General features: G+C 39.0%; 1 protein-coding gene across 50 annotated transcripts in view; it reads right to left on the minus strand.

Annotated features, from left to right (window-relative positions):
* The window catches only part of EPB41 (erythrocyte membrane protein band 4.1), a 174,559-nt gene that overhangs the window by 6,966 nt on the left and 139,596 nt on the right, over window positions 1–27,997 (minus strand). For 26 of the 50 annotated variants that reach the window (XM_070260603.1, XM_070260596.1, XM_070260606.1 and 23 more), the window contains 2 exons: window positions 5,617–5,745; window positions 1,075–1,176 (listed from right to left, as the gene is read on the minus strand). In XM_070260603.1, the coding sequence (XP_070116704.1) occupies window positions 1,075–1,176; window positions 5,617–5,745 (231 nt within the window). Of the gene's footprint in view, window positions 1–1,074; window positions 1,177–5,616; window positions 5,746–6,933; window positions 7,384–24,497; window positions 27,932–27,997 lie in introns of those variants that run through there. The other 24 variants (XM_070260579.1, XM_070260575.1, XM_070260578.1 and 21 more) reach the window with 8 other exon arrangements.

The following is a 27,997-nucleotide window of genomic DNA, read 5'->3' on the forward strand; positions in this document are numbered from 1 at the left end:
CCTCTACTTTATATGTGGGACGCCTGCCACAGCATGGTTTGCCAAACGGTGCCATGTCCGCACCCAGGATCCAAACCGGTGAACCCCGGGCCACCGAGAAGCGGAACATGTACACTTAACCCCTAAAATCTTTAATAAGCTAAAACAGAAAGTCACAATTCTCTATTTATCTACTTTTCCCTTCTTCTTCCTCCCAAACACCATGGAAATTCAGTGAGTGAACAAAAGATAGGTGGGGTTTTTTTTGCCCTTTTCGTATATATTTTATTTGATTGTTTGCAAGAGGAAAACAATCAGAAGACTATGAACACAAATGTCATAGAGATTGAAATGAGGCTCTTTGTTTTAAAGCATTTTCCTATTATTGATGTCAAGAGATTGTCAAATGAGCCCCTCGGGTGGGCAGGTTTCCCTGCTTGCAGCTGAGGAAAACCACGGTCCAGACACATTAAGTAACTGACTTGCAGTCGCCTGTGTGTTGACGAAGAGCCTGGTCAGGAATCGAGATTTCTCACTTACAAGAAAACGCATTTGCCTATAGAGTTACAGCAAATATGGATTGTCCCTGATTTTCTGGGAGTAGTTCCAATTTTATATACTTTGTCTTTCTTGCTCCTATAAACAATATTCTAACAATTCCAATATTTCGGCCCCTAAACTATAGTTCCCATGGCCTTGACCCTTATGATATGACATAAAAATTCTTTGTCAGACCTTGAGTTCTGATTTTTGGCTTGGAAAATACGGTTTGATAATAATACCAACAATACCTGCCCTTAAACTGACTTTTTAAACTTACCTCCACAGCCAGATAGGGGACTCCCTGACCAGAGATTGATAACATGTAAAGAGAACAAGCACATGCGGCTTCCTGAGATGACTGAGTGGGTGGGGTCACTCCCAGGCTGACTGCTGGGGAAAGCAGCAGGGCCTTTCCAGAGGGACACTGGGACAATTTGGCTCAGAGGGATGGAGTGGAAAACCCTTGCTTATGGACTGGGGTCATTTTTGCAGAGAGGCAGCAAGCTTGGCATGCCGCTAGATTCTAGAAGGACGTTCTGGCTGGTCTGTTACCTTGGTAATTTGAGTTGTGGTGGTGCTGCTTGTGGTCTCAGATGTGATGGTCTGAGCACTCAGCAAGACTCCCGGGTCCAGGTCCCCATTGCTGTCATCAGTCTGCAGAAGGAAACACAACCCTTCATCATTTCTCTCAGGAAGCCCATGGGCAAATGTTGCAGGATGCAACTATGCTCTTCGGCCGTACATTCTAAAGCAAAACCTGATTCCCTTACAGGGGTCTCTTAATTAACAAATAAAATAAATCCCCTTCTAAAACAGTTGGATGGGCCCAGTTTCCTTAGCATTGGGTCAAGGACAGATGTGGACTGGAAAAAGGGGGCAGGAGAGTAGCCACAGGTTCCACAAGAGTATCAATAACTACGCACATGTGTACAGCATTTTATAGTTCACAAATGGCTTTCAAAACATCATCTTTTTTGATGCTCACACAAGTCCTACGAAATAAATAGGAAGAGCAGGGACTTCTTAGCACTCCTAGGTAAGACTCACGCTCAGAGAAGGTGAATGATTTGCCCAAGGACTCAAAACTAACAAGTGGGAGTTGTCCTCTCTACACGTCTGGAGCTCTTTACATATCACCCAAGGCAGGAAAGGTGTAAACTCTTAGTTGCTAAAGCACAGGTAGGTTCTGAATCATAGGGTAGAACTTTCCAGAAAGGACCAGGAAAGGTCCTTGCTGGGGCTTAAGGGGCCAAGGAATCTCAGGCTATCTTCTCTGAAGATTGAGATGGGAGACTGGAGCAGAGCAAACGAGGGAGGAAATATCCCTTTAGGGCACAGTGGAAGGAAATATATCTATCTCAATGACATTTCTGACAACAAAACTCTTATTGAAATGGATGCTCTTGATCATAGCAGGGGCTGACAAGTATTTAAAATGCCAGGCTATGCAACAAATCTATACAGTTACAGAGAACAAGGGCTGGAGCTACTTCTTGTTTCTCTGGACTTCACCATATTAAAACAAACATATTATGACCAGGCTTAGAAATAACATTAGCAAAAGGAAAGAGAGACAGTTGGCAGGGGCCAAACTCAAACTAAGGAACACTTATCAGCAACCATGTGGGCCATTAGGAGACTCAGAGCTGCTATAACCTCAGGACCAAGGTGGGAACAAACAAGAATAGGAGGACGGATATCTCATTGTAGTTTTGATTTCTACAGGGTTCTTTATGAAAATATAATTGCAGTTCTCTAATCCCCTCTGAGTCGGTGTACGGTATCTGTGTCTACATATTACTTATACCATATTGCACTGTGCTTTTTCATTTACCAATTTATCACATAGATTATTCCCAATAAGCTGTTTTCTGGTATTTACTTTTTTAAAAAATTATCGTATTGAGGTCATATTGGCTTGTAACGTTGTGTCCATCTCAGGCGCACATTGTTATCTTTCAGTTTCTGTGTAGACTGCATCGTGTTCACCACCAACAGTCTAGTTTCATCCGTCGCTGTACACGTGTCTCCTTACCCCTTTTACCCTCCCCCTACTCCAGAAGCTTTTTTAATAGCTGCATAGACTTCCCTTAATTGGAGGTACCATAATTTATTTAACCTGTTCCCTCTTGATGGCCATTTAAGGCTGCTTCCATGGAAGTGACAACTTAGATTGAAATGCATGTCCTGAAATGCACATTTTATCTGCATTACTTCATTTATCCCACACAACAACCTTATTAGGTAGAACTATCATTAGGCCCATTTTACAAGTGAGGAAGCGGAGGCACAGAGCGCTTCAGGACCTTGACTGCACACTAGCAAGTGATGAAGCAGCTCCAAACCCAGGAAATCTGAGTCCGAAGTCAACACTTTTCCCCACCACATACTCCACTGTCTAGCATCAAAAATAAGAAGTAATTTGTATCTCGGCCAGCTGTTTAAGCCTGATTAAAATGAAACAAAGACGGATGTACAACAATATAATATACTAACAGCTACCATTTTTGAGTAGCTACTATGTGCCAGGCAAATATTATCTTTATTTCAATACCTTTATAAATACATTTTTCAGAAGAGAAAACTAAGCCTCAAAGAGGTTATGTGACTTGCCGAAGGTCACAAACTAGCGACTACTGGGATTAAGATCCAAGTCCCCCTAACTCCAAAGCCCACAGGCTTCATCGAGCCCATTACGCTGCTTCCATATCTTTCTTACATGTTAGGAGATTCAAAAATGACTGCCTCCTTTTCCCTTGTCTGTAGGGGCTACACTCAAACCACGCAGGCTTCTGCGGATAGGGTGGCCCTAACAACTTCTGTGCACATGCTGAAAAACTTCAAAATGGAGTACAGGAAATGGCAGTCTCCCACCCACTCCTGACCACAGACCTGCAGCCCCTGTCTCCTGCATCAGAGGCCACACTGGTTTTTGTTTTCTGAGTCCCCATTCAGAGATAGTACATTCATATACAAGCTTCTACATACACAGCTGTACATACATCCCTCTTCCCTCCCATAAACAGTAGCATACCATTTATACCATATTGCACTGCGCTTTTTCATTTACCAGTTTATCATACAGATTATTCCCACCAGAAGCATTTCTCAATAGCTGCACAGAATTCCCTTAATCGGATGTACCATAATTTATTTAACTTGTTCCATATCGATAGACAGGTTGTTTCCATGGTAGTGACAACTTAAAGGGTTCCCTCCCATATGCAAATAACTCTTTCCTACATCCTCTAATAGTGTGCACAATCTTAAAGCGATTTCCTCTTCCTTCTTTTTCAGGCCCCTTCACTGCCAAGTCCTGTTCATTCATTCCTGTCTCTCTTGACACAGCTCTTTTTTCTCATTTCCTCAGGCTACACTTCGGTTCTTTACAAGCATCTCCCAGACGCACTCTAGCCTTATTCTTGCCTCCAGGCATCCCCTACTTTAATGTATTCAGCACCCATCTTCCAAAATCATTGCTTTAGTTACATCACTTTATCACCACTGCTAAAAAACTGTAAGCAACCTCTCATTATTTACTAAACTCAAATTCCACACTCTAGCGCAGCAGGGAGAGAAAGGGGAAGCATACGAACATGAACTGAATGAACGTCTGTGAAAGCGCCCAGTGCTTTACAGACATCATTTCACCGATCCTCCCCCAGATCTCGCAGTGGTGGGCAGTATCATCCCCATTTTACAGCTGAGGACCCAGGGGCTTAGAGAGATCAGCGATTTGTTTCAACTTCTCCAGCCAGTACATGGTTGACCTAGGATACACATTTTATTTGTCTAATTGCAAAGCACATGCTTTTAAGTGGCATGCTACACTATTTCCTACCGGGAGAGATCACCCAGTTAGTGGTGATGTGAGGAGCAACTGAAAGGACTTGGGTGAAATCACCCAGCCAGAGCTGCACGTGGCTGCCTCCTTCCCGTCTTGCAGGCTTCAGCCAAAACGCCACCTCCTCAGAGTGGATTTTCCTGACTATTCTAGCCCCAAGGTAGCAACCTTTCACATAATCCCATTTTGTCTAACTCTTTACCCTATTTTAGTTTCCTTTTCTGTTTTGTCTTTGTTGAGGAAGATTTGCCCTGAGCTAACATCTGCTGCCAACATTCCTCTTTTTGTATGTGAGCTGCCACCACAGCATGGCCACTAACAGAAGAGTGATGTAGGTCTGCGCCCGGGCACCAAACCTGGGCCGCCAAAGCGGAGCGCGCCGAACTTGACCACTAGGCCACTGGGGCCAGCCCCTATTTTAGTGTCTTAGTAGCACTTACAACTCTCTGAAATGTATACATTTGTTTATGTGTTTTATGGCCCATCTCTCCCGACTAGAATGTAAGTTCCAGGGGGCAGGGCCTGTGTCTGCTTTGTACACTGCTGAGGCCAAATATATAAATACTCAACAAACACTTGTTGCAGGAATGAATTAACAGCTCAGTTTATACAGGGAAAGGTTTTCTTACTTTTGGCTTCTGTGAATAAAAAAAGAAAAAAAAACCAATTCAACATAAGCAACCCCAGCTCATTCGAATTACCAACAAGAAGGAGAAATTTTACTGAAAGTGGGAGGTAAACACAAATTTTAAATCCTTGAATTCTTATTTGATTTTAAACTTAATTTAATTGTAATAAATTGATTATAATTATCACATCTGTGATTAGTTATGCTTTCGGGCATGGTGCTCAAGCTGATTCCATACAGTACTGTATCTTATATAATCTTCACAACCAAATCATGAGGTAGATACAAACATCACATGGGGTGGAGATAGGGCATCAAGGCTCAGAGAGGTTCAATTACTGCTTAAGTTAGTAAATGGAGGAGCCAGGACCTGAACTCAGGCTTGCTTGGCCCAAAACCCATGTTCTGAATCACTATACTAGACCTAACTGAATTGGGTGGACATAAGCAATCAGATCCAAGAGAACTTCGCTTTTAATAAAGTATTCTGGGACATCCGTAAAAAGAACTGCCCCAGGAAAGCCTAGCATTATTTGCAGCAAATGTTAGAAACTTTGTGAAGAAAGGGTATTTATCGCATTTACTTCAGTCTTCGGTTCTGAAACATCAAACTGTGTCCTACCTGGGCAGCCTCGTAGGTGATGGTCTTGGTCTCAGTGTGGACAATAGGGACATCTTTGGTTGGGATTTCACTTTTCACAGCATTGGCAGTATCTGAGATGGTGACAGTCTGAGTCTTCACCAGGGGAGGCTGGGAAGCAGAAATGCAATAGAGTTACCGGAGTCTTCTGAAGCCTGTGGAGAACTAATCTTCTGACATTGATCTGATCAAAGTGATAGCTCTAATCAAGCAAAGCCCAGCTCAATCTTTGCCCAAGACTTGGACACTATTCCAAAGCCGGACAAGGTGTCAGCTCAGGAGGGATATTAAAGCACCGCATTACTGTAATCGCTTTCTATGCTTAATGGAAAGCGAAAAGACCAGACAGTTATGATCAGTGACATAAAACACTTCAGACTGACCTTCAGAATTTGCATATAAAACTACTTGCCAAATAGCAGTCATTTTTGTTTGTCCTTGTGACTGTACCAATATAATTAAGAAAATCAGCCGCATTTCCTCCACTAAGTACAAATGGTACAGGGAACAGTAGTGGCATTGGAAGGCATTACCTTGGAATTCATTAACTTCTTTCAAATCAATGTCAGAAATTCACTTTGGAGTAATTGAGAAGAAACAGTATTTGGAAAACTGGAAAGAAAATAATCAGTTCTACCACCACCTGGTGATTAATTTCAGAATGAACATTAGTGGAATATCAAAGGCCTCTTGTCCATCAGCTCACCTTCCCCAACACTATAAAATCACCCTAAAACTACCATTTGATTGTGATAAAGTTAATGGCCATCCACCTCAGCACAGGAGATTAGTGCCTACGATTAGGCAAGCCCCGGTGAGTGGGGTCAGTGGGAGTGGTGGGCTGAACTATGTGGCTACGATATATAAAGAATTATTTGGGGCCTGAAATCTCATAAAAAAATCAGTTACCCCTTTTGACTAAGCATTTGAATTGTTTGAGCACGGCCTCAGAACACTGAAGGCTTCTCAACACAGAAGTCTCAGAAACTCACCTCTTCACACAGCCCACACTTGAGCAAGGAAAAGAGGAACACACACCAGCTTTATAAAGACAAACAGCTGGAGTTTATCCCCAAGAGTTTTGTTACGTCGTCAGGGGAGGAAGCATTTCTAGCCACGGAGTTAACTCCTCTGAATAAATGTCTTTGTAGTAACCCAGGGCTTCAGTTTTTATTCTGTGATTTTGAACAAAGCAGAGAGGCTACTGGCCTCACCACCACCACCACCTCCTCCACAGACCAGATTCTGGCCCTCTCCCAAAGCGAGTCAGTAGACCCATGTCACTGAATCAGTTACTACCTGGAAACTTCGAATGAGGGTGGGGAACTGGTTACCCACACGGGAGTCAAGAAACGATCCATTTTGCTTTCCAAGTGGCTCTCTTGGTGTAACATGTTCTTCACTACTCTCTGCCTTTTTTCCAGCAAGTTGCCGCTGAGAGGAAGCTGGTGACACTGAGAACTCTAAGGCACTGGCCTGATCCTCTACTCCCACACATTCCCCACTGGGGCCTCTGGGTATTTCCTTAATATCAAGACAGCCAGCTGCCCCCTGCTCCTTCTCTTCTGTCTCCTTGCTGCTTATGGAGAGGGAGCCAAAGCCAAAGCTTTGTGGAGACTCCGACGGGGTGGTCATTTGGCTCTTGCTAGGAATTACTGAATGCTTGGGGCCCTCCCAGTCTGAGTCAGGGTTGGTAGATGGCCCCTTTGTCACAGCAGCCACCTCCTCTGTGCGAATGCCATTTATATTCTACAAATGAATGAACACATACAAAAGCAAGAAGATTAGGAATAAGTGGGACATATAGGGAAGTCTGAGAACAAACAATGATTTTTTTAAAAATAATTTTTTCTTTCTTTTTTTTTTTGAGGAAGATTAGCCCTGAGCTAACATCCGCTACCAATCCTCCTCTTTTTGCTGAGGAAGACTGGCCCTGAGCTAACATTCGTGCCCATCTTCCTCTACTTTTATATGTGAGATGCCTACCACAGCATGGCTTGCCAAGCAGTGCCATGTCCACACCCGGGATCTGAACCGGCAAACCCTGGGCCCCGAAGAGGAACGTGCACACTTAACCGCTGTGCCACCAGGCTGGCCCCCCAACAATGATTTTTAAGAGGCCTCAAAAATATTAATACTAATATAAACCAGGAATCTTAGCTCCTAACCTGGTCAAAAGGAAGAAGTGCTGTTCACTAAACATGTTAGCAGCTTAAGCAGTTCCAACCTCCTCTTGGTCATATTGTTACAACATCGTTATCTGAGAAATAATTTCGCTGTGCCTCACACAGTACCAAGCACTTCGTATGACTACGGTCTTCCCCATATAACACACAGTCTTCACACTTAGAGGAGTTATTTTGCCATTCCTAATACCTAACTTACTACTATGCACCGGGCACAATGCAATTTGAGTCAATCAAAACATATTCTTGAGGAAGCCTGATCAGGTTGACAAATGTTTCATTTCTCTAAGCCATATGTATCATCCTACTAGCCCCTAAGGGAGAAGCTAAAATTTAGACTTCGGTTGGTGGGGGTATAGAAGCTGAGTACATCCAGCACAGACTTAATCCAATCATTGTCGTGGAATTAAATGTAAGAGAAAAATAGTGAAACATCTCTTTGTAAACAGAATAAAAGTGATCCAGCAGCTGAGATGTATTTCTTCACAGATGAATGACATGCTATCGCCAACTCTTAACAGAAATAAATCCTGGAAATACAGACAGTTCCCTCCTGGGCTAAATGCCTCACACCACAGGAAAAACAGATCTAAAATAAGTATTCCCAAGAGAATGTGGTTGAGAGCATAATATCACAGTAGACGGACCTAAGGTGCTGTTGGCGGGAGAAGGAAGGTGATTCACACTAGTAGGAAAAGAGGATGAACCATTTGAAAAATGAACAATCTAACAGAAGTCAAATGTCAAGAAAAGTAACAAGTGCATGTACTCACCAGAAAGCTGTAAATAAGCCCACTCGGGCCTGAAATTTGGGGAAGACCAATTTACCACATTACATACCACACAAGAACTTAATAACAGAAAGGGCTTCTTTTGAAAAGGTGCTCCTGGAGTAAATGACACATGCTTGGACCAGCTTACTCATTTTAGTACTCAAATCATGTTATATGTATCATATTTTTAAAAATCACAGCTGCTCCTTAACTTGTAAATCAGCCTACACTGTGATCAATCTAAACCAGTCCTCTATTAAGGCAAGAAAAGATGCACAGCACTCAAAAACTTCAGGCCAACTTTACTTCTAAGCCATCTTGAAAGAGTCAACTCAAGAGCATCTCAAAGTGGCATCAGCTGAATTCAGATTAGGCAGGTCTCTCACTGATTGATTATGAAATTACTTAGGATATGAAAAACGGAATTGAGAGATGACAACAGAAACTGTCTGCACATGTATCAGAGATACATAAAATATTCTTGCTAAGGGTATATGAATTTCTTCATATTTAAAATGAGACTAATACCTGGTTTGACTCAGGGTTCTGAAGATCAAATACAATATTATTGTAAATATAATACAGTAATTCACACTTTGTAAATTCTTAAGTACTACATGGATTCACTGAATTCAACCAACATTACGTGACCACCTATAATATGCTAGGCCTGGGGGACACCAGAATGAATCTGTTATTTATTAACACCCTGTACTACTTTGTAGGGGGCTTATTGCACCATTTCGAGTCAGACAAGCTGTTACAGAGCTGTCCAAAAATAGGTCAGCTGGTAATAAACAACTAGGCTTTCTCAGATTGCGATATGCAGCTCCAGCACTGTGAACAGCATATCCAAACCCAGTCACGTGGAGAGGAACTTCATGGCTTCTCCAAATAATTTTGTCCCAGCTGAGAAGGCTGATTAATATCCAGGAACATACCTAAGATAATCACGTAAGAGCCCATTTTATACCAGTCTGCTCAAGGGACAGGCGGTGGTCTGTCATCAGGAAACTGTTTGTGAATTACACATTGCTTAGGCCAGCATCGCCTGGCCCAAAGCTGCCTACTGCTGAGGAAAATTAGAGAGATCAATCATTTGTTTCAAAGCATGTACAGAGGAGACCAAAAGTAAAAGCTGTAGCCACAGTAATATCAATTCAACAAATACCTACTGATCACCTAATATGCGTTAGTCATTGGAAATAAAAGGAAAACTGATCACAGTTGGGTTGGATTACCATTTATAGCGCTCCCACATATCAACCTCTCCAGTTGGCTCTGTTGTCCAGATCTCCTGGAAAAGACAGCCAACGACTTACTGGACATCCTCACAGGCATATGGAATGCAATATGCCCCAAACTAAACTCATCTCTGCTGCTGCCTGGACCCGCCACCGGAACTTCCTCCATCAATTCTATTATATTGGTAAATGGCACCATCATCCACCCAGTCTTCCATGCCAGAATCCTGAGGATCATCTTCAATGTCTTCCTTACACTCATCCATCACCCCCTGTAGATTTATATCATTAGGTCATTTCTGTTCTACTTTAATATCTCCCTTGTGTATCTGCTTGTCTCTGTTACCTCATTTACTATCTTCATTCAGGCTCTTATAATGCCTTACCTAGGTTACTAATACCCGAAACAGCTTTTCTTCTTTCCTTTCTTCCTTCCGTCTCATCTCAAACCTTCCTTGAATGCATCCTCTATTCTGTTGCTAAAGTATTTCTTTTCTTTTCTTCTCTTTTTGAGGAAGATTAGCCCTGAGCTAACTGCTGCCAATCCTCCTCTTTTTCTGAGGAAGAGTGGCCCTGAGCGGACATCTGTGCCCATCTTACTCTACTTTATATGTGGGATGCCTGCCACAGCATGGCTTGCTAAGTGGTGCCATGTATGCACCCCGGATCCAAACCAGCAAACTCCGGGCCACCAAAGCGGAACGTGTGAACTTAACTGTTGCGCCACCGGGCTGGCCCCTAAAGTATTTATTTCTAAAATGAAACACTGAAAATTCCTCTTTGCAGCTGGAAACTTCAGTGGTTCTTCATTGCCTTCTGCTTAAAGTTCAGATCCTTTAGTAACACATAGAAAATACTGTAAAATTTGACTCCTACCTCCCTCTCCAGCTTCACCCTGCTCCACCTCCGCATACATCTTTCTCTTCATTAATTCAAAACTATTTGCAGTTGCTAGAACAGCGCATGCTTTCTTTTGCCTCCACACCTTTGTAAATATTGTCAATATTGCTCCTTCTGTCTGCAAGTCCATGCTCAGCTCAAGTGTCAGTGTTCTTCTGGAAATTTTCCCTGGCTGTCTAAAGCATGTTTAGATACCATTCCTCTTTTGTTCCCGTTGTACCCTGTTATTATTGGTTCAGTCATCTGTCTTTTCCATTAGACTATGAGTTCCTTGGGAGATAAGGACTTACCACGTGCTCGGTATCTCTCTTGTACAGTTTTTGACATGTAATAGATATTTAGTAAAAACTTGTTGAAAGTATACTAAATAAATCCAGGTGACCTGAGAACTGCTGTGCCTTGTGCTATTCACAAACTGAAAAGACATGTTTACAAAGAACATAACAAGTGGCCCACTTGACCAGATCCATCGTCTAGCCCAGCATTTTATCTCCTACATCAGTAAGATAAGAGAAAAACGAACACTATTGCTGGTTCACCATGTGCCAGGTATCGTGCTGGTCACGTTAACATGTTTCTCATTTATTTTTTCACAACCACACTATGACGTAGTCACTATCTCTATTTTATAGATGAAAAAACAAAGAGGTTAAGCAACTTAGAGGTAGTAGGTGATGGAGTCAGGGTTTAAACTCAAGTTGGTCCCTGGTTCTAAAGCCCATTTCTTCCCACAGCAACAGAAAGTATTTCAGGTAAGATCAAAGGACGTGCCCTATTATGGTCAAAAGAATATACACCAAAGCTGACTATACTTTTGAGAGGTACAAAGATTGTCCAAAATCCTCTTAGCAGAGTCTGATTTTAGTGACCAACACTATACTTTTAGAGATAAGGAGAAGGCTGTAAAGCCAGAAGAGAAAATTGAGGCAAAAAGAAGATACAAGGGGTCGGCCCAGTGGTGTAGAGGTTAAGTTCCTGCTCCACTTCAGCAGTCCGGGATTGCGGGGTTGGATTCCAGCACAGACCTACACACAGTTCATCAAGCCGCACTGTGGCAGCGTCCCACATACAAATAGAGAAAGATTGGCACAGATGTTAGCTCAGCAACAGTTTTCCTCAAGCAAAAAGAGGAAGGTTGGCAACAGATGTTAGCTCATGGCCCCTTTTCCTCACCAAGAAAAAAAAAAAAGAAGATATAAAATCTCCATGACTTAAAACACCAAAACTTTGGCATATAATGGCAGTGAGGAATTTTAACTGACAGTGATGTGCCTTTAGCTATGACCATCAGCAAGGGCCATTGGATTCTGTAAGACTCTGCGGAGCTGCACATACCAAACTGGCCTGGAAACTTTAAAGGGATCTTCTCAGGGATATGAATAAATATATGACTCTGTCTGAACGACCCACAGTGACAGACAAAAGTAAGACTTAATGTGATTCCAAAGTGTTAATTCAGATGTCGCTTGTGTGGACTGATGGAGCATCTATAAGGAGAAAGATGCTACAATAGAAAGACCAGTTGCCTGTATAAAGTACTGCAGGGCTATCTAGTTGGATCCAAGAATATGAGAAGAAAGAATGTTTTGGAAATATTTAATTGAGCAGGAACACTATTTGATTGAAAATTCTCAATTTTACTTAAAAAGTCAATGGTTCCTGCTAAGTATGATAATTCAGTATTTTCTTTGGGGGAAAAAACAAAGGATTTTTTTCTAAAGACTTTCTCTTGAAAACTGTTTATTCAAAGGGATTATGTCACAGGGTCATCAAACTCTGTGTATGTATGTGCCTTTGTGAGTTACAAATTTCCTCTCCCTTGACTTAAGAGATTCCAGATATCATTAAGAGAAGGATATGGGTGTTTTACAGGCATTTTACTGCCACTCCCATTAAATGTAATCCAGAGTCTTTTTCTTTTCAGGTTATTTTTAAAACAGGCATTTATATATTTGAAGATACTATAAAAAGAACCACAGTTATGCTTACAAGACTATCTTATCCTATTAGCACCACAACGAAAATAAATCTTGAAAATCTTTCTAAAATGTTGCTACATAAACAAGAGCCATGTTTTCTGGAGGACATATGTAGTAATTTTCCCCACACACATTTGATCACTTGTTCCTTGCTTAGTGAAGACCAATTTTACCTCTGGGTGGCAATGGAAAAACAATTCCTTTCTCTGTTAAAAGAAAGCAAGCACTGCTATATTGTCTCACTTTATCTTTCTATATATTAAAATCCTGGGCAGGTGGATAAGGACCAGGTAAAGAACAGCAGCATCGCTGCCAACCTTCATGTGATTTCAGGGATGTACTTTCATCTCAGGACCACGATTAGATGACAGAAGGAGGGAAGAAGGCAAAAATGCTAACTTCAAAGACTAAACTCTCTTCCTGATAATGTGCTATGTTTCATTTCTTATCCATTTAAAAATTATATTTTCCTATGTGTACAATTATACACAAGCCAGCCCTGGTGCTCTAGTGGTTAAGATTCAGTGTTCTCACTGCCACTGCCCGGGCCTGTTTCTCAGTCAGGGAACCACACCACCCACTTATCGGTTGTCATACTGTGGTGGCTTCGTGTTGCTGTGATGCTGAAAGCTATGCCACCGGTATTTCAAATACCAGCAGGGTCACCCATGGTGGACAGGTTTCAGCAGAGCTTCCAGACAAGGACAGACTAGGAAGAAGGACCTGGCCACCCACTTCTAAAAAAATTGGCCATGAAAACCCTATGCATAGCAGTGGAGCATTGTCTGATACAGCGCCAGAAGGTGAGAGGTTGGCACAAAAAGACCTGGCAGGGTTCCACTCTGCTGTCCACAGCGTCGCTAGGAGTCAGGATCAACTCGATGGCACTAACAACAAAATAACCATACACATGAAAAGACCATAAGGTATACTAAAATATCAGCAGTGGTGGGATTGCAAATAATTTAATTTCTTTCTTTATGTTTTTCTGTATTTCCTAACCTTTCTAAAATGAATATGCATTACTTTTGTAATGAAAAAATGTTATTAAATTATTTTCTTATGCAAGCTTTTTTATCTGGTTTCATAATGAAATGCTCTGTAAAATCTGAAGAGTCTGGTAAATAATTTATGAAGGAAGAGCTGATAAATCCTTAATATCCTCCAAGCCTTTAAAAACAGTTAAAAATAAACCTTAATAGTTTCCTAAAAGAAAAGGTAGTTAATGATAAGAAATGTCAGTAACTGGTAAACAGTATAAAAATTGTCTTTTATAAGGAGAATATAATATAAAACCTTAATAATTTAGCAAGTGGATTTTGAAAGTCAAAGTTGATGGTGGACTTAATATATCTGGGCAGAAAAGAAATAGTTCAAATTTATAGTGTAGCTTTATTACATTTTGTTTAGTGTTTTCTGATTTAGAGATGGCAGGAATATTCTCAGGAATGTGAATAAAAATATGGTTGTATCTGTGATTTAATTCATTAGTAAATTTTCTTATTAGACACCTGCCTTTGAAACAGTAAAGACACAAAGAAAATTACCACTCTTTTGCCAAAGTCATGATAGCAACTAGGAATATAAAATATTAAAGATCAAAGTATCCCAAAACTTCATCTGAACAATACCTCTAGATTAGTGATACTTACTATAGACCAACACTATCATACTTCACATCAGAATAACAAATACATATATATATATATATATATTTTTTTTTCTTTTTGCTGAGTGCCCTGCACCTCAGACTGAGATCTTATTTTATTGAAATCAGTATAAGACATTGGAATGAAATGACCAAATTCAATAAACAGCTGTTTAATTGCCATCTCAGGAGGGAAACTTCTTTTAGGTGATTTTGGAATAAATGAAAGAAAGAAATGATCCAATCTCCAGGGTACTTAGATTTAGTTGAATGAAGATATTGACAATGATACGTACAGATGGCAGTTAAGTATGTTTACATAATAAATTCAGGGTCATATGGTGGTTGCGGCAATGGGGGAACCTTGGGGAGAAGGCAAACTTTTATCAGAGCTGGTCTCTAAGCTTAATGACAGTGTCTATTATTTTTGTGCATTCTCAGGTATTATAATGTTACACTAAGCACTGAAATAAGCCAGTCAGCAATGCTATTGAGTCCACCACAAGCAAAATTAGACAGCTGATGGAATAATTTTGAAAGAAAGAAGAAAACAGAATCATGTCAGTTATAAAGCTAACTTCTAATGCCAGCCTTGGAATCCATATGTTTAAGTTTTAACAAAAATGTTTTTCCCTCATATTCTATTCAATGTTTTCAAAGATCTATCTTTAGAATACATGTGAAAAGTTTACCTCCACATATATGCATGTTCAAACAGACATTATAGACAAATTAATAAATAAGGGTTTTCTTACTTTCTGAAATTATACAAGATGAATTTTAAGAGAGGGCCATTAACAGGCTAAGGCGACATTTTAGTCTATCAAACTGACTAAATTAAGTAGGAAACAGAAATGATGATTGCAAAAGAACTTTCATAGTCCAGCCAGGCCAAAACACAAATTCTCTCAGGAAATTGCATAAATATCCTGGCCCAACTCACTTTACCAACACCATCTTAAATAGCCTCAAAAACCCTATCCCAAATGAGCAAGAATTTCATATTTATATAAATATACTTAGGGGCTCAAGCACAGAATACCAAAAATACTTTTTTTGATGAAGAACAAATAATTATTAGAGTTACAAAATGTCATTTGGTTTGATGACGAGATGTTCTTGGTTTGTTTTCTTTCAAATACCAATCTAATTTTCTTCTGACCTTGTGCCTGAGGTTTGATTTAATTAACGGGAATTTAAACTATTGATCTATCTAAATATCCCCAATAAATACGTAAAGGAAACTACTAACTAATTTCTTCTAAAAAGTTCAGATCTTTTTATTGAATGATTTTAATACCAGGAATCAGATTATCCCTGGGGCCAAACAAAAGCCCTGAGACCTTCTGTCTCAACAAGAGGCAAGGCCTATTTCTCATCCTCATCTTCTGGTTCCTAATGACTGAGAGAGATCCTATTTCAGGTTCTGGGGCATTCTGCATGACTCAATGTGGGATTTAAGACAAGTTAAAAGGAGCCCAGTATTAATAAATCAATTCATCAGTGGCTTTAGGATCTTAGGGAACCATTTTTAATACCTAGTTTTATAAATCATTAGGGTCTCATAAATCCCAACATTCTCTTTAGTTCACTCTGTAACTTTCACCACACTGCCATCTGGGGACTCAGTGACTCAGGAGACAGCTGTGGCATAATGGAACGTCACTGGACTGAAACATCAAAGACCTGGGTTCTAGCTCCAGTCCTCTCCCTTAAAACCTGCTAGTTCTGAGGCAGGCCTCCGAAACTCTCGGAGACTCAGTCTCACCATATAAAGCAAGAACATCACTGCCTACCTGATGTGGCTAACGTGAGGGTTAACTGTGTAGGGTGTTCAAAATGAAGTGCTAGGCAAATACCAGATATTATTTGTCTTTGTACTATATTTCTTAAACTATTACTTTTTGTAAAGAAACATGAACCAGAGCAATAAAGACCTCTAGTCCCTACATGGAAGCGTTTCTTGAGCACCCGAAGTGAGCCAACCCTATGGATTTAAGTAAGGTTGGTCTTCCTTTCAGCTTAGCAAGTTCCGGGCCAGGTCCTCATTATATTTTAGAGAACATCACCAGGGAGAACTCTGAAGAAAGAAATTGTGATAGAAGATAAGAATTAAAATAGGTACACCACGAGAATATTTAATAAATGTTCCTGAGCCAAGAACCTCATGAAGAACACTGGATAGGCCATTTTTAATAGTTTTATGTTACTACCCACAGATTTTGCTTCCTGAACTTTCTAAATTTTCTATAAAAAAGAGAGTCTGAGATTTAGCATAGTACGTCTGTAGTCACTTTACACAATGGAACCCTAAAGCCACCACATCTACTAACCTCCCATTGGTTTTCACATTCTCTTCGTTCTATTTTGCCATTCTACCAAGCAAACCGAGAGTCAGGATGTAACTTGTACATCCTTGTAAATAATACTGCCGTTACTCTATAACGTCACCATCACCATTACAATGACTCCGTGGCCCGCTGAAACGCAAATACCTCAGGGAAAGTTAATACTAATACTACACTAATACACTAAAATGCTCTTATCAGTGTTTCTGTACGTCAGAAAAAGAGGGTTGGGAAATTCATTAGATTTTTTAATAAGATTTATATAATTAAAAAAATAAGTTTTGATAGGAAAAGGGAGTGAACAGGAGGTAGCAGCGGGCTTGAGGGGGAGGGGTGCGCACAGACACACATACACCCACAGAGCACATTACCCTTGCTTTGCAAACCCAGTAAGAAACGCTTTGCACTGCAAATGCCCACAGAACCAGCAGGAATCGAGGTTATCTTGCTAAGCACAGAAGGAAGATGCCCAGCAGAAGAGTCCAGCTCCTGGTCCTTAACTAAAGTAAACAATAAATATTACAGTCACTTAAACTATCAACAGTGTATTTAAATAACACCCCCAAATGGTCTGCAACATGCAAACTAAAAATCCTGATAAGATCAATTAATTGCGAGTGCTTTGTTTCTACATTCTTCTCTGCTACATGGCAAGTTTATGTCTCAGCAAAGAATGGCTTTAAATGCCTTAGGGAAAAGCTCTAAAAAACAAAAGTCTTCATATGTTAATATATTATCAATATTTGTAATATTATTGCTATTTTGAAAAATTAATATCAGTGTTTCCCTTGGTTGTATAATAATGTAGGAACATTAACCTGGTGATTTTTATTTTTAATTTGTTAACACAAATGCTTTTAAATGGGCACTTGCAATAAAAGATAAATCAGATGTGGTAATGGCTTCTTTTGTAAAAGCCGTGTGTAAACAGCACATAAAGATGACAAGTCAAGCAGCAGTAGCCCATTCTTCAGCCAAAAAAGGAAACAAATGAAGAAAGAACAAAAATTACCAAAAAAGAAAAACAGCCCCTGCCCCCTGTCCCCAAAAGCCTCATAAATAATAGTTTTGGTACACTTTGGGCGGAAAACTCAGGCCAACAGGCGGTTTGAAAAAAGACATTAGAATCACAAAGACTCAAGATGGGGATAAACTAACAACAGGAAAACCATGTGGCCAGCAAAAGATGATCTAAAAATTCTATCTTTCCTATCTAGGGTGTCACTCTTTATCATGCAATACATTTCTCTTCATTCTAAGTTTTCTCTCTTGGCTATACCCCCACCTCACTTTTTCTTTCTTTTTTTTTTTTTTAATAAAGTTTGTATGCTATCGGCCCCTAAGTAGAAATACATCCTGGTGGTGCTCACTAGCTTCTCCACGAAACTTGAGTCATTTTCATGGTCCAGTGTTATTCTCTGGCATATAAAGATGACTTCAGGATAAAGGAGCTTTAGGAAGAGGTTGATTTTTATTAAATTATAGTTAGTAAAATTGCTTATTATAAGAAAATTACTCCATAGTGCATCCTTTCACAAATGCCAGCAAATGAAATTTGCCAAAGCAATTATCCTTCAAACATAGTTTTTATAATTTCCTAAATAGTACTGTTATTAGATTATCCCCAGAATAGGTGAATGTAAAAGCAAACAGCTTCAAAATCTGTGCCTGATGCAAAATTTTAACTATTAGGTAATAGAAAATTTTGCCTTAACACTGCACTCACCAGCAAGGACTCCACAGATGAAATGAGTGTTCTCAAACCTAAACAGAGCTATAGAGGTCAAAGTAATTGAGCAAATATTAAAGGATAACTAAACATGTCTAGGAGACAGAAGCCTTTGGCCGGTCAATTTTATTTCACTATATTAAGAAGGGTTGAGGTGGAGAGATGGAGACGAAGGAGCCATAAGCAGTACAAAAACTCTGATCATTTAGTATGGAACATAATTAAATATATTTGGCAGGACTTCCCAGAAGTCCCAATTCCAAAAATGATTAAAGCCACAATAAGCATTTAAGAAAAATATTATGCCTCCATCTGATATCTAAAAACCAGCAGCTTGATTCCACAGAACTAAATATAACAGACAGCTATTATTAGATACTAAGTAACTGTCTTCTCTTCCTGAAAAATCTTGTAATAATGAAAATGGCTTTGCATGTTAACATTTTCAACATATTCCTAAAAGGAACGTGGCTTTGGAGAAAGACTCCAAAATTTTCATACTACTTAGATGTGGCCACAAGGTACATACTTTGAGCTGGTAAACAGACCACTTCCAAATATGTAATGTTGGTTTTATGTCATCACCTGGATAATACAATAGAAACTAGAACTGTGCGAGTAAGATAAGAGAGGAGGGTTACCCAAGGTGAAGTAAGAGATAAAGTGGTATACCTTCTGTGAATTCCACATTACAGGAGCAAGCTCTCCTCACACCCACATAGCCACACCCACTCCACTCTTCACTCTTCAATATGATCAGAGCGGCAACACTGGAGGGTTAATAACCACTAATTTGTAGAGTGCTTTTTTAAAAAAACAAAGCCAAAGACATATTCAGCATATTAAAAATACTTCTAACAGATGTGACAATTACATGTGTTGTAGTGACTGATTAAGTTGGTTAGAAAAAAGCTATTTTTAAAACTTGGTATAAATAAGTCAAATGAGTTCCAAGCTGATTTAAAACATTAATATTCTGAGAGCTGAACACTTGCCAATAGGTCATCTCTGTTTTAGGACTGAGCAAAAGACAATCACTGGGCCACAGAGAAGAGTGAAAACATGGAACAACAAGAGAACTTTTCTAGAAGACCGGCTGACAGTACCTCTTGTTGATCCGCTGACACAGAGGTTCCTTTTCCTTTTTTTGGTAGTGGCTCTGTTTATGCACAACATTAGTGGCTCCTATTTCCTTAATGACTAGTATCAACCAGAATCAGATTTGCAATAAGATTTATTCATGATAAATTTACATATTAACAGAGCAAATAATATGAGAAAAATATCAAAGACAATGTTCCAAAGAGAAGTTCTTAGCAGATTTCTTTAGGCTTATACACCTTGCCGAACTGCTAATGGAAGAACAATTTATTCAACCGAGCATCAGGGCTGAAGGATCCTGGACCAGGAAACTGAAAGGAACACAGGTTTAGGGACTTACTAGAAAGCACTCCCAAAGCTATAGAGATCAAGAAATCCTTCTGAACACAGCCACATCAAGCAGGGAGCAAAGACCCTCCCAAAAGAATATAACTTTATTTTATTCTGGCTTATTGGTAAATACCACCCAAATAGGCCCTGAATTGGGGAATTCTTCTCAGACAAATCTCTATTTTGAAAGAGGAACCCTTCTAAAATGTTTTCCTTAGATACCCAACCTCAAATATATCCAACTACTGGAAACATTAAGGTGTACCAAAAGTTCAGAGTGAAAATCATTTCACTTTCTTTACCATGTTCCCTAGATAGCTCTAAAACTTGGCTAAAGAGAAGATGAATGTGGGAATTGCTTCTTTATTCCTTAGGGGAAAATGGAGGCAGACCCTTCAAAACCAAACAGAACAAAAGGGTTAGCTGGATTCATCAATGACTATGTTAGGACACAGTAAACATAGAACAATTTGGAAAACTGACGAGGGCAGGGGTGCTGTGGTGGTTACAGATACTTCAGATGTACCCTGACCGCCAGATAGCCAGAAACAAATGCCTTGTCTGTTGTTTTCCATTTCTAATCATAAACAAGACCAAAAATACTTCAACACTGAATGAAGATGCTAAGACACAGCTACAGCTCTTCAAAACAGGACAAAGGCAGAAAATGTAATCAATCAGAGCTCTGGTTCTTAGACCTATATCAGGGGTCAGCAAACTACAGCCAGCAGGCCAAATCCAGCCCTCTCCTTGTTTTCGTATGGCTATGAGCCACATTTTTAAATGGTTGGGGAAAAAAATAGAATAGTATTTAGTGACACACAAACTTATATGAAGTTCAAATTCCAGTGTCCATAAATAAAGTTTAATTGGAACACATTCACGTTCATTTGTTTATTTATTGCGTATGCTGCTTTTGCTCCACAATGGCAAAGCTGAGTTATGACAAAGACTACATGGCCTGTAGAGCCTAAAATATTTATCTGGTCCTTTACAGAAAAAGTTTGCCAACCCCTGGTCTATCTGATATACAAAACTCTTATATCACAGGAGTTTGATACGTCTGGTGTTTTCATATCACGTAAAACACAGGACAAATGTATCAAAGTGCTCTCTGTATTGTATTTTAGATAAATACAAATCGTCAAATAACAGGTTCCCCTTATGATATCACACTCCAAGATGAATTTATACATACAGACAAGCACCCCAGTCTCAATAATATGTTCTACAGTGAAAATAGTTGATTATTACCTGTGGTAAATGGATAAAAGCTTTTAGTTGAACCAAATAACAAGACATTAACAAGAGAGACTGACACCTACCACAGAGTCATACACGTAGATTCTTTGAATAAACCAGGGACCATACTACAGGATTAACAAGAGAGACAGTGACTTCTGGGCCATTTTTGGGTTTTTGGGCTACCTGCAGGTACTGAGTGGGCATATGGTAATTAACTTGGCACAAATTTGTGTCCTAATACAAGAGATTGTAAGTGAAAAGTTAGAGTTTATTCATAACCATCTGTGACTAATCATTTAATTCAATTTAATAAATATTAATTATTTATTATATATCTGAGATACAAAGGTAATAGACTGGCAAACAGAGATGAGTAAAACAAGGCCTCTCACCTTTGAGAATTTCACGGTTTTGAGAAGACAGGCACAAACTAAAAGAGACGGATTACCAACATTTCAAATTTTTAATGTCACTTTTTCTGGTGGGGATCTAAAGTTTGCATAATTTTATCATATCACACCAGTATAAATCAAATCACTTGGGTGTGCTAAAGTATGTAAAGGTTAGTCAGGCTATCAAAGAAGGCGAGCAAACTTAGAATGCAGGCTCTGGTGGTGTGCTTCTTCAAAATATAATAGTGATGCTACCTTGTCAACAGATTCTGGGCTACAAGAAGTTTCCAAACATACAAAACTATCCCACCCCGACTCTTTTATCTAAAAAAAAAAATTCCAAGTACCTGTGTTATCTATGAAGAAGCTGGGATTTCCAGGAATTTCAAAATGTTCTTTTAGGGAGGGTAAGTCAATGAGTAGGGACATAAAGCTGAATAAACCATAGGAAAGCACTATGGGCAATAGAGCCAGAATAAAGAAAAAGAGCTGATAAAACAAGGAAAGGTAGAAAAAGAAAGGAAGAAAGCGGAAGGATAACATGCTAGGAGGAAGACTGAGACAGATCTGAATATTAGATGATAAGGTATCTGAGGGCAAGAATTGTGACTAATTCCAACTGTGAGAATTACTTTTAACTATGTGAAGAGCTTATAATGTGGAAAATAGAAAATTCTTCAGAATGCCTTCGTTCAGGACCAAGAAGTAAAAGCTATAGGGAAACAGATTTTGACTTAATATAAGAATGATTTCTATATAAAAATCAGAGATGTCCAAAGATGAGACGTGTTGTATCTTGGGAGATATTTAATCACAGGCTGGGACACCACTTGGTCTCTAAATCTCTAACGATACCGTACAAAAGAATCAAGCATTGGAGGGAGAGGAGTTGGATGAGGGGCCTGTCCGATTCTAAATTTCTGATAACGCTGACTCTTTGCATCGCTGTAATACAATGCCCTAGTGGGCAGTGAACAAATGAATCGATAGCAGGAACCATGTTTTTCCCTTAATTCTTATCCTGTTTTGTTGAAATAAGATCCTGCACATCTGAAGACTTTTCCTTAAAGAGACAGTAGAGGAGAAAATGAGAGACTAAACTGTATCCTTTATTGTTTTTGGGGGACCTGAAGAGATGGTTGGGACTTTCTGCCTCCCCGCCTCCTTCATCTTTGAAATGTTACATTTATTCTATTATTTACCCCAAACAGGATTTTTGACTACAATAAAGGGGGAAGCTACCCTCTAGGATATCAATCACAAAAGATTAGAAAAGCATTCCTAAAGCAGATGTTTCTTCAACAATCTGTCATCTATATATTTAGTTAGGCTATTAAAGTTATTTAGTGTTTAGCCTGTATATCTGATCTGTGGGAGTAATAAATTCCTTTGTCTTCTTTTTGCCTTTCAAGTTCTAGTATGACAGGAATTTCGTTTACAAAATGAAATAGTCCATGAATTTGTAACTGTTGATCATAGCCACCCCTCTTCCTTCCAGCCTAGCTTTATATGGGTTCCTCACCCTAACCATACCTTCTCCACCATTCCTAGGTCTGCATCAATGTGTTTCTTTTCGTGTCATGTTCTGCTGCAGTAGAAAAGGAGATCCTGAGGCATGAGAGTAACAGCAGCAGGCATGAGAGCAGGCTCACTGATACTACCGCCCAGTGTGGAGGAGGCAGATAGAGCATCCCACAGGCCATGCATCATAGAGAAGAATAAGGAGTTGTCTCTGTTTCTGGTACCCAAATTACAACAACAGGGGTAGTTTGAGTGCAATGAAAAAAATGAAATTTCTATGTATGATAGAAATGATATAATGGTCTTTCTCAATGCAGTAGAGAATGTTGTAAAAGTCTGGAATTTTATCATGTCTGTGAAGAACAGAAGGGAAGAACTCTGTAGAGAAGTTCTATATATCTTTAATATATTCCATACCCTTGACCAAAAAAAAAGCAATAATGAGAAAGTGTCTCATATTCTTTTTGAGTTTTCTGTCTTCCTTTTGCAAATAGGTGATCACTGGGTAAAGCCCAAGCACAAATTTTGATTGGTAATGCCTTCTAAATCACAACCAAACCTCTAATGCCTAGTGTGTCCTACATGCTTATCTGTAGGAAGTTACAGAAGTGACTTAGGAATGTAGGAAAAAGTGAATCGGCTTCTACCCACAGAAATATCAGAGTAAAATTTACAATAATATTTAATAGAAAGAAATGTACTAGGATCTAGGATGACTACTGGAAATCTAACCCACAGTTAATCCCAGTCTAATTTTAGTCAACAGAGTCAAAATCTTCTCCCTTCAAAACTTTTACCAAAGATGTAAACAAGTAGTAAAACTGACCTATGAAAACGGAATCTCCTTCATATTCCAAGTGTTAGCATAAGAAAATGGCTAAAAGATAGGTCCAAAATATAGATGCTGGGTTTCTTTTCAAATATGGTCCACCCTAAGTATACCATATGGATAAGATGAATTGCTTAAGAGGATGATGAATCTGGAAAGACATTTTTTAACTTTACCAGTTTTAAGTGCTTGGTCAAAGGAGTAGATGGAAATAAACACAGCTATTTAATTGCTTACTTTCACATAAAAAATTCCAAGAAGTTAATGTGTGTTTTTTTGTTTTTTAATTTCCATCTTCCCAGTCCCCAAAGGACCAAGAATGGAATGACAGCCAGGGCTTCTGGCTCCTGGAACAGGCTACAGAGTCATTCTCACGAGGTAGGTTTGTCTCTACATTACTAGGTGGAATTCTGGGCACCAAGTAGTTAAGTGAACTTCTCAGAGTCATCCTAGAAACGACTAATAGCAAAACCAAGGCAAACACCCAAGACTTTTTACTGGTCTGTATTGATACCTGTAGAAGATATTGTTTTTTATTTATCAACCTGCCATTAAGAAGCTGAACCAGGGTAAAACCGATACACAGTTATTTGGACCTGTCTCTGGTATTGAGAATGGAATGAGACGAGAGAAGGAAATCAAGATTATTCACAGCTTTATGTTACAGACATTGGCAGCATTAAGTTTAGGTCGTACAAAGGTATAACATCCAGTATTTTTCCACTGATAACTCTGATGGGTATATCTTTTGAGTCTGCACTGGCCCACTTAGTCCAATACGAAGGCTTGGCCCTTTTCTTCTCAACCATTCTTACCCTATTAATAGAAAAAAGGGCCTCTCCTCTGACCATCAGTAAAGATTTCTGAGAACTCCTGCCACACTTCAGAAAACTGAAAGGATTGCTGGCTTACTCTAGACTCTTAACGGACTTGGAATAACTCTAATACAAAGGGAAACAAAATTCAAGGTGAAGTTTTACAATAATAATTAATAAAAAGCTATGTACAAGGATGAAAACTGGAAATATGACCTGAAAGTTATAAAAGTATCAATAAAATTCTAAGATTATTTCCTTTTTAGTCCCTTGAAAAAATTTTAAAAGATTCTAACCAATGCTATAGTTCTGTATTTCATAAGGAAAGCTCTTGCATCTCTATTTCATAGATAAAGGGGAGTACTTATGATGATCACTTTCTGTGTTAGAGAATAACTTTGTAATATTTCAGGTTGATTTGAGGCCTCTCTCTTCTTATTATGAGTGAATCAATAAATATGCTTAATTACAAAATATGTGTTATAAACAGACATAGCCTGTGACATGAAAGATACACAATTATACCAGATTTTAAAATTTAACCCGCTCTTTGCTTCTTTTCCCGTTTTTTTGGAAAGCCTATGATGACAGAGTAGCAGTTGTCAGGAAACACCAGAGAATTATTTCTACATGTCTCCAGAGAGAAGAGAACAATAGTGGTTGGTGTTGAAAGACAAAAGATTCTTGGCTTTACTCTTCTCTTTTTTTTTTGCTCTAAGAAGCCATCATCTTAAAAACAAAAATTCTTGTTTACAGGTTTCATCAACTGAAAAGCATTGAGAAGTAAAACAAAGTACAATAATCTCAGTTTGATAACCTTATGAACTCAGATTTCGAAACCAATATTTGAGACATTAAACAAATTATCCACATTGGTACATTCAAGTGCCAGAAACAGCAAGCTACATGCAAAATTTCATTAATATTGAGGTAAGAAACAACAGATTAGGCATTCAAGTTGTGTTGTGAAGAGAGAGCACACTCATATTTACTTCACGAAGCCTTAAAAATCAACATGCAAACAGAGGACACATACTTGTCACAACAGAACTTTAGCTCACAAGGCCATGGACTAAAAACAATTGATTTCAACACAAATGTAAGGATAAACAGGTCTGAAGTCTATCAGGAAAACAAAATACATCGATACATATTTTAAGCTATTAAATGGCTAAATATTGCTTTTAGCAATATAATTACTCAAGTTATAAAGAGGTAACACAGTATTTTAATTCAGGGAAGGGGATGTTTATGTACAGATCTTGAATAACTCTGTATTCCAGGACTTTTAAAGATGGGCAGAGCAGTCTGGGAAATTCAGCCCTGGCTGGAGGCTAAGGGGCACCAGCACCATTTTACTTAAACCATCAACATTCTACCTGTGAAAAGATGGTGTTCAACCTTTGCATATCTCTTCTATACATTAGGCAGGATAAAGTTGTTTGTCCTATACATCTCAGATATACACATAAGAAGGCCACAGAAGTCAAAAGCCCTTTTCCAAAAAAGGCCTTTGTATAGACTTGTTTGATATCTCAAGAAAAGGAGTGGTTATGGATACATAGATTAAAACGTATCATTTTAAGGCTTTTGAAAGGATAGCAAGTTCAATTTTTTTCTTAAACTACAGAGCCCATGCCACACAAATGACTATAGAAGATTAGGAAAATATCCCATCAAATGTTTCTACAGAGTATCTTGCTTTGTGTGAAACATTGGAGAGGAGGGCACAGCAACAGTGAAGAATAAGAACATGCAGGATAGAAGAGTTAAAGCTTTTGGGGAAAGTACCAACCTGCCATATGCTTAAATCTAAATGCGTTAAACTTCAGCAAGGAAAGCTGGCTTGGGCAATCCATTGCTACTCCTTTGTAGCCCACGATACACATTCTACAAAGAGACATTTTATTGACAGAAAAGTGATCACAAGAGCTCCTCCAGGACAGTGAACTATCACGATCAGAGGGCATCACACAGGAGGTAACACAGCAGAAGCCAACGACAAAAGTTCAAGGGTTTTAGTCTTGACGTTTCAGATGAGCACCCTGTTTTCCGATCACAGAAAGACCAACCACCAAATAGCCAACACAAGAACCACAAGAAAAGACATCATAAAAGGAATACGAGGATATGGAAAAGTACTAGAGTAGAGGTGGCACTTTTTGAGAGACTTGTGATCCTCGGGGATTGGAATAGAAACCTTGGGAAGAATTTCTTCATTTTCTTGCTGGGGCAAGGCTCTTTCAGTAGATCTCTCTTGCCTTTTAATTTTCTCTTCATCCTGCACTAACAGAGCACGTTCCTGTGTCTGCTTTCACGGTAGAAGATCAAGAAAGACAGAGAAAGATGAACAAAATGACAGATGGAAAATGCTCAAAAATGATACTTGGGGATGTGCAAAGGATTTGGGAAGATCTTTTGGATGCTCTTTTTTTCCTTTACTTTGACAATTTATCCTGGCAAAGTTTCTGTAACACACACAGTAGGGTACTCAATGGATAATCTGTTGAATGAATGAACATTAGAAGTCCTGAAAGTTCAAGGAATCACTGGACTTCCTTAGTTACAGTATTTACTCCTCCTTCAAGTATATTCACCCATGACTTTTGGGTCATTTTTGATTGCTTCGGTGCTGCCAATTATTCTTACATCAATTGGGCAAAGCCAATAATGAAGCATTCTTCTTGCCATCAGAAAAGTTACTTTTATTACAAATAGAATGGCAGAATATAAAAAGTTACCCTAATATCTCTTCATGTAGACTTTAAAAACTGCAACAGTTCATTCAGTATGGCAATTAGCTTTTGCTCGTGGGAATAAAAATCTTAACCCTGTACATTTTAAAGATTGCAAAAGAAAAACAAAAGTATAAAAGGTTTATGTGCCACCAAGGTCTACCAAAAAAAAACCCCCAAACCCACAAATCTCAACAATAACAAACTCCCTCCCCTTCTCTCTCAGAATCATGTTTAAAAATAATAATGACCATCATAAAGGTTTTTATATCACATTAAGCAAATATTTTTGACACTTTTAAGGAAAGCTATTTTTTTTTCCAATTGTCCAATTGAGAAGCTTTTCTCCCCCCACGATTTCTGTACTCTGCCATCCAGTCATAACAGATGTTACTATGAAAGGAAAAACTTGGCTCTAAGTTCTCTCAGTTGAGCCAGCCTTCTCTGATCAGTCTGGAAGTTCAGCACTGGTTCTTTGCACACCCCTAAGTGATACGTATCAGGGAGAAAGTAGCTGGGGGACTGGTCAGCAAAAAAGAAAAAAAGGAAAAGAAAGGATGCAAAATTATAATGATTTTTAAAAGAAAA

This window comes from Equus caballus, chromosome 2, assembly GCF_041296265.1.
Source record: "Equus caballus isolate H_3958 breed thoroughbred chromosome 2, TB-T2T, whole genome shotgun sequence".
Lineage (NCBI taxonomy): Eukaryota > Metazoa > Chordata > Mammalia > Perissodactyla > Equidae > Equus > Equus caballus.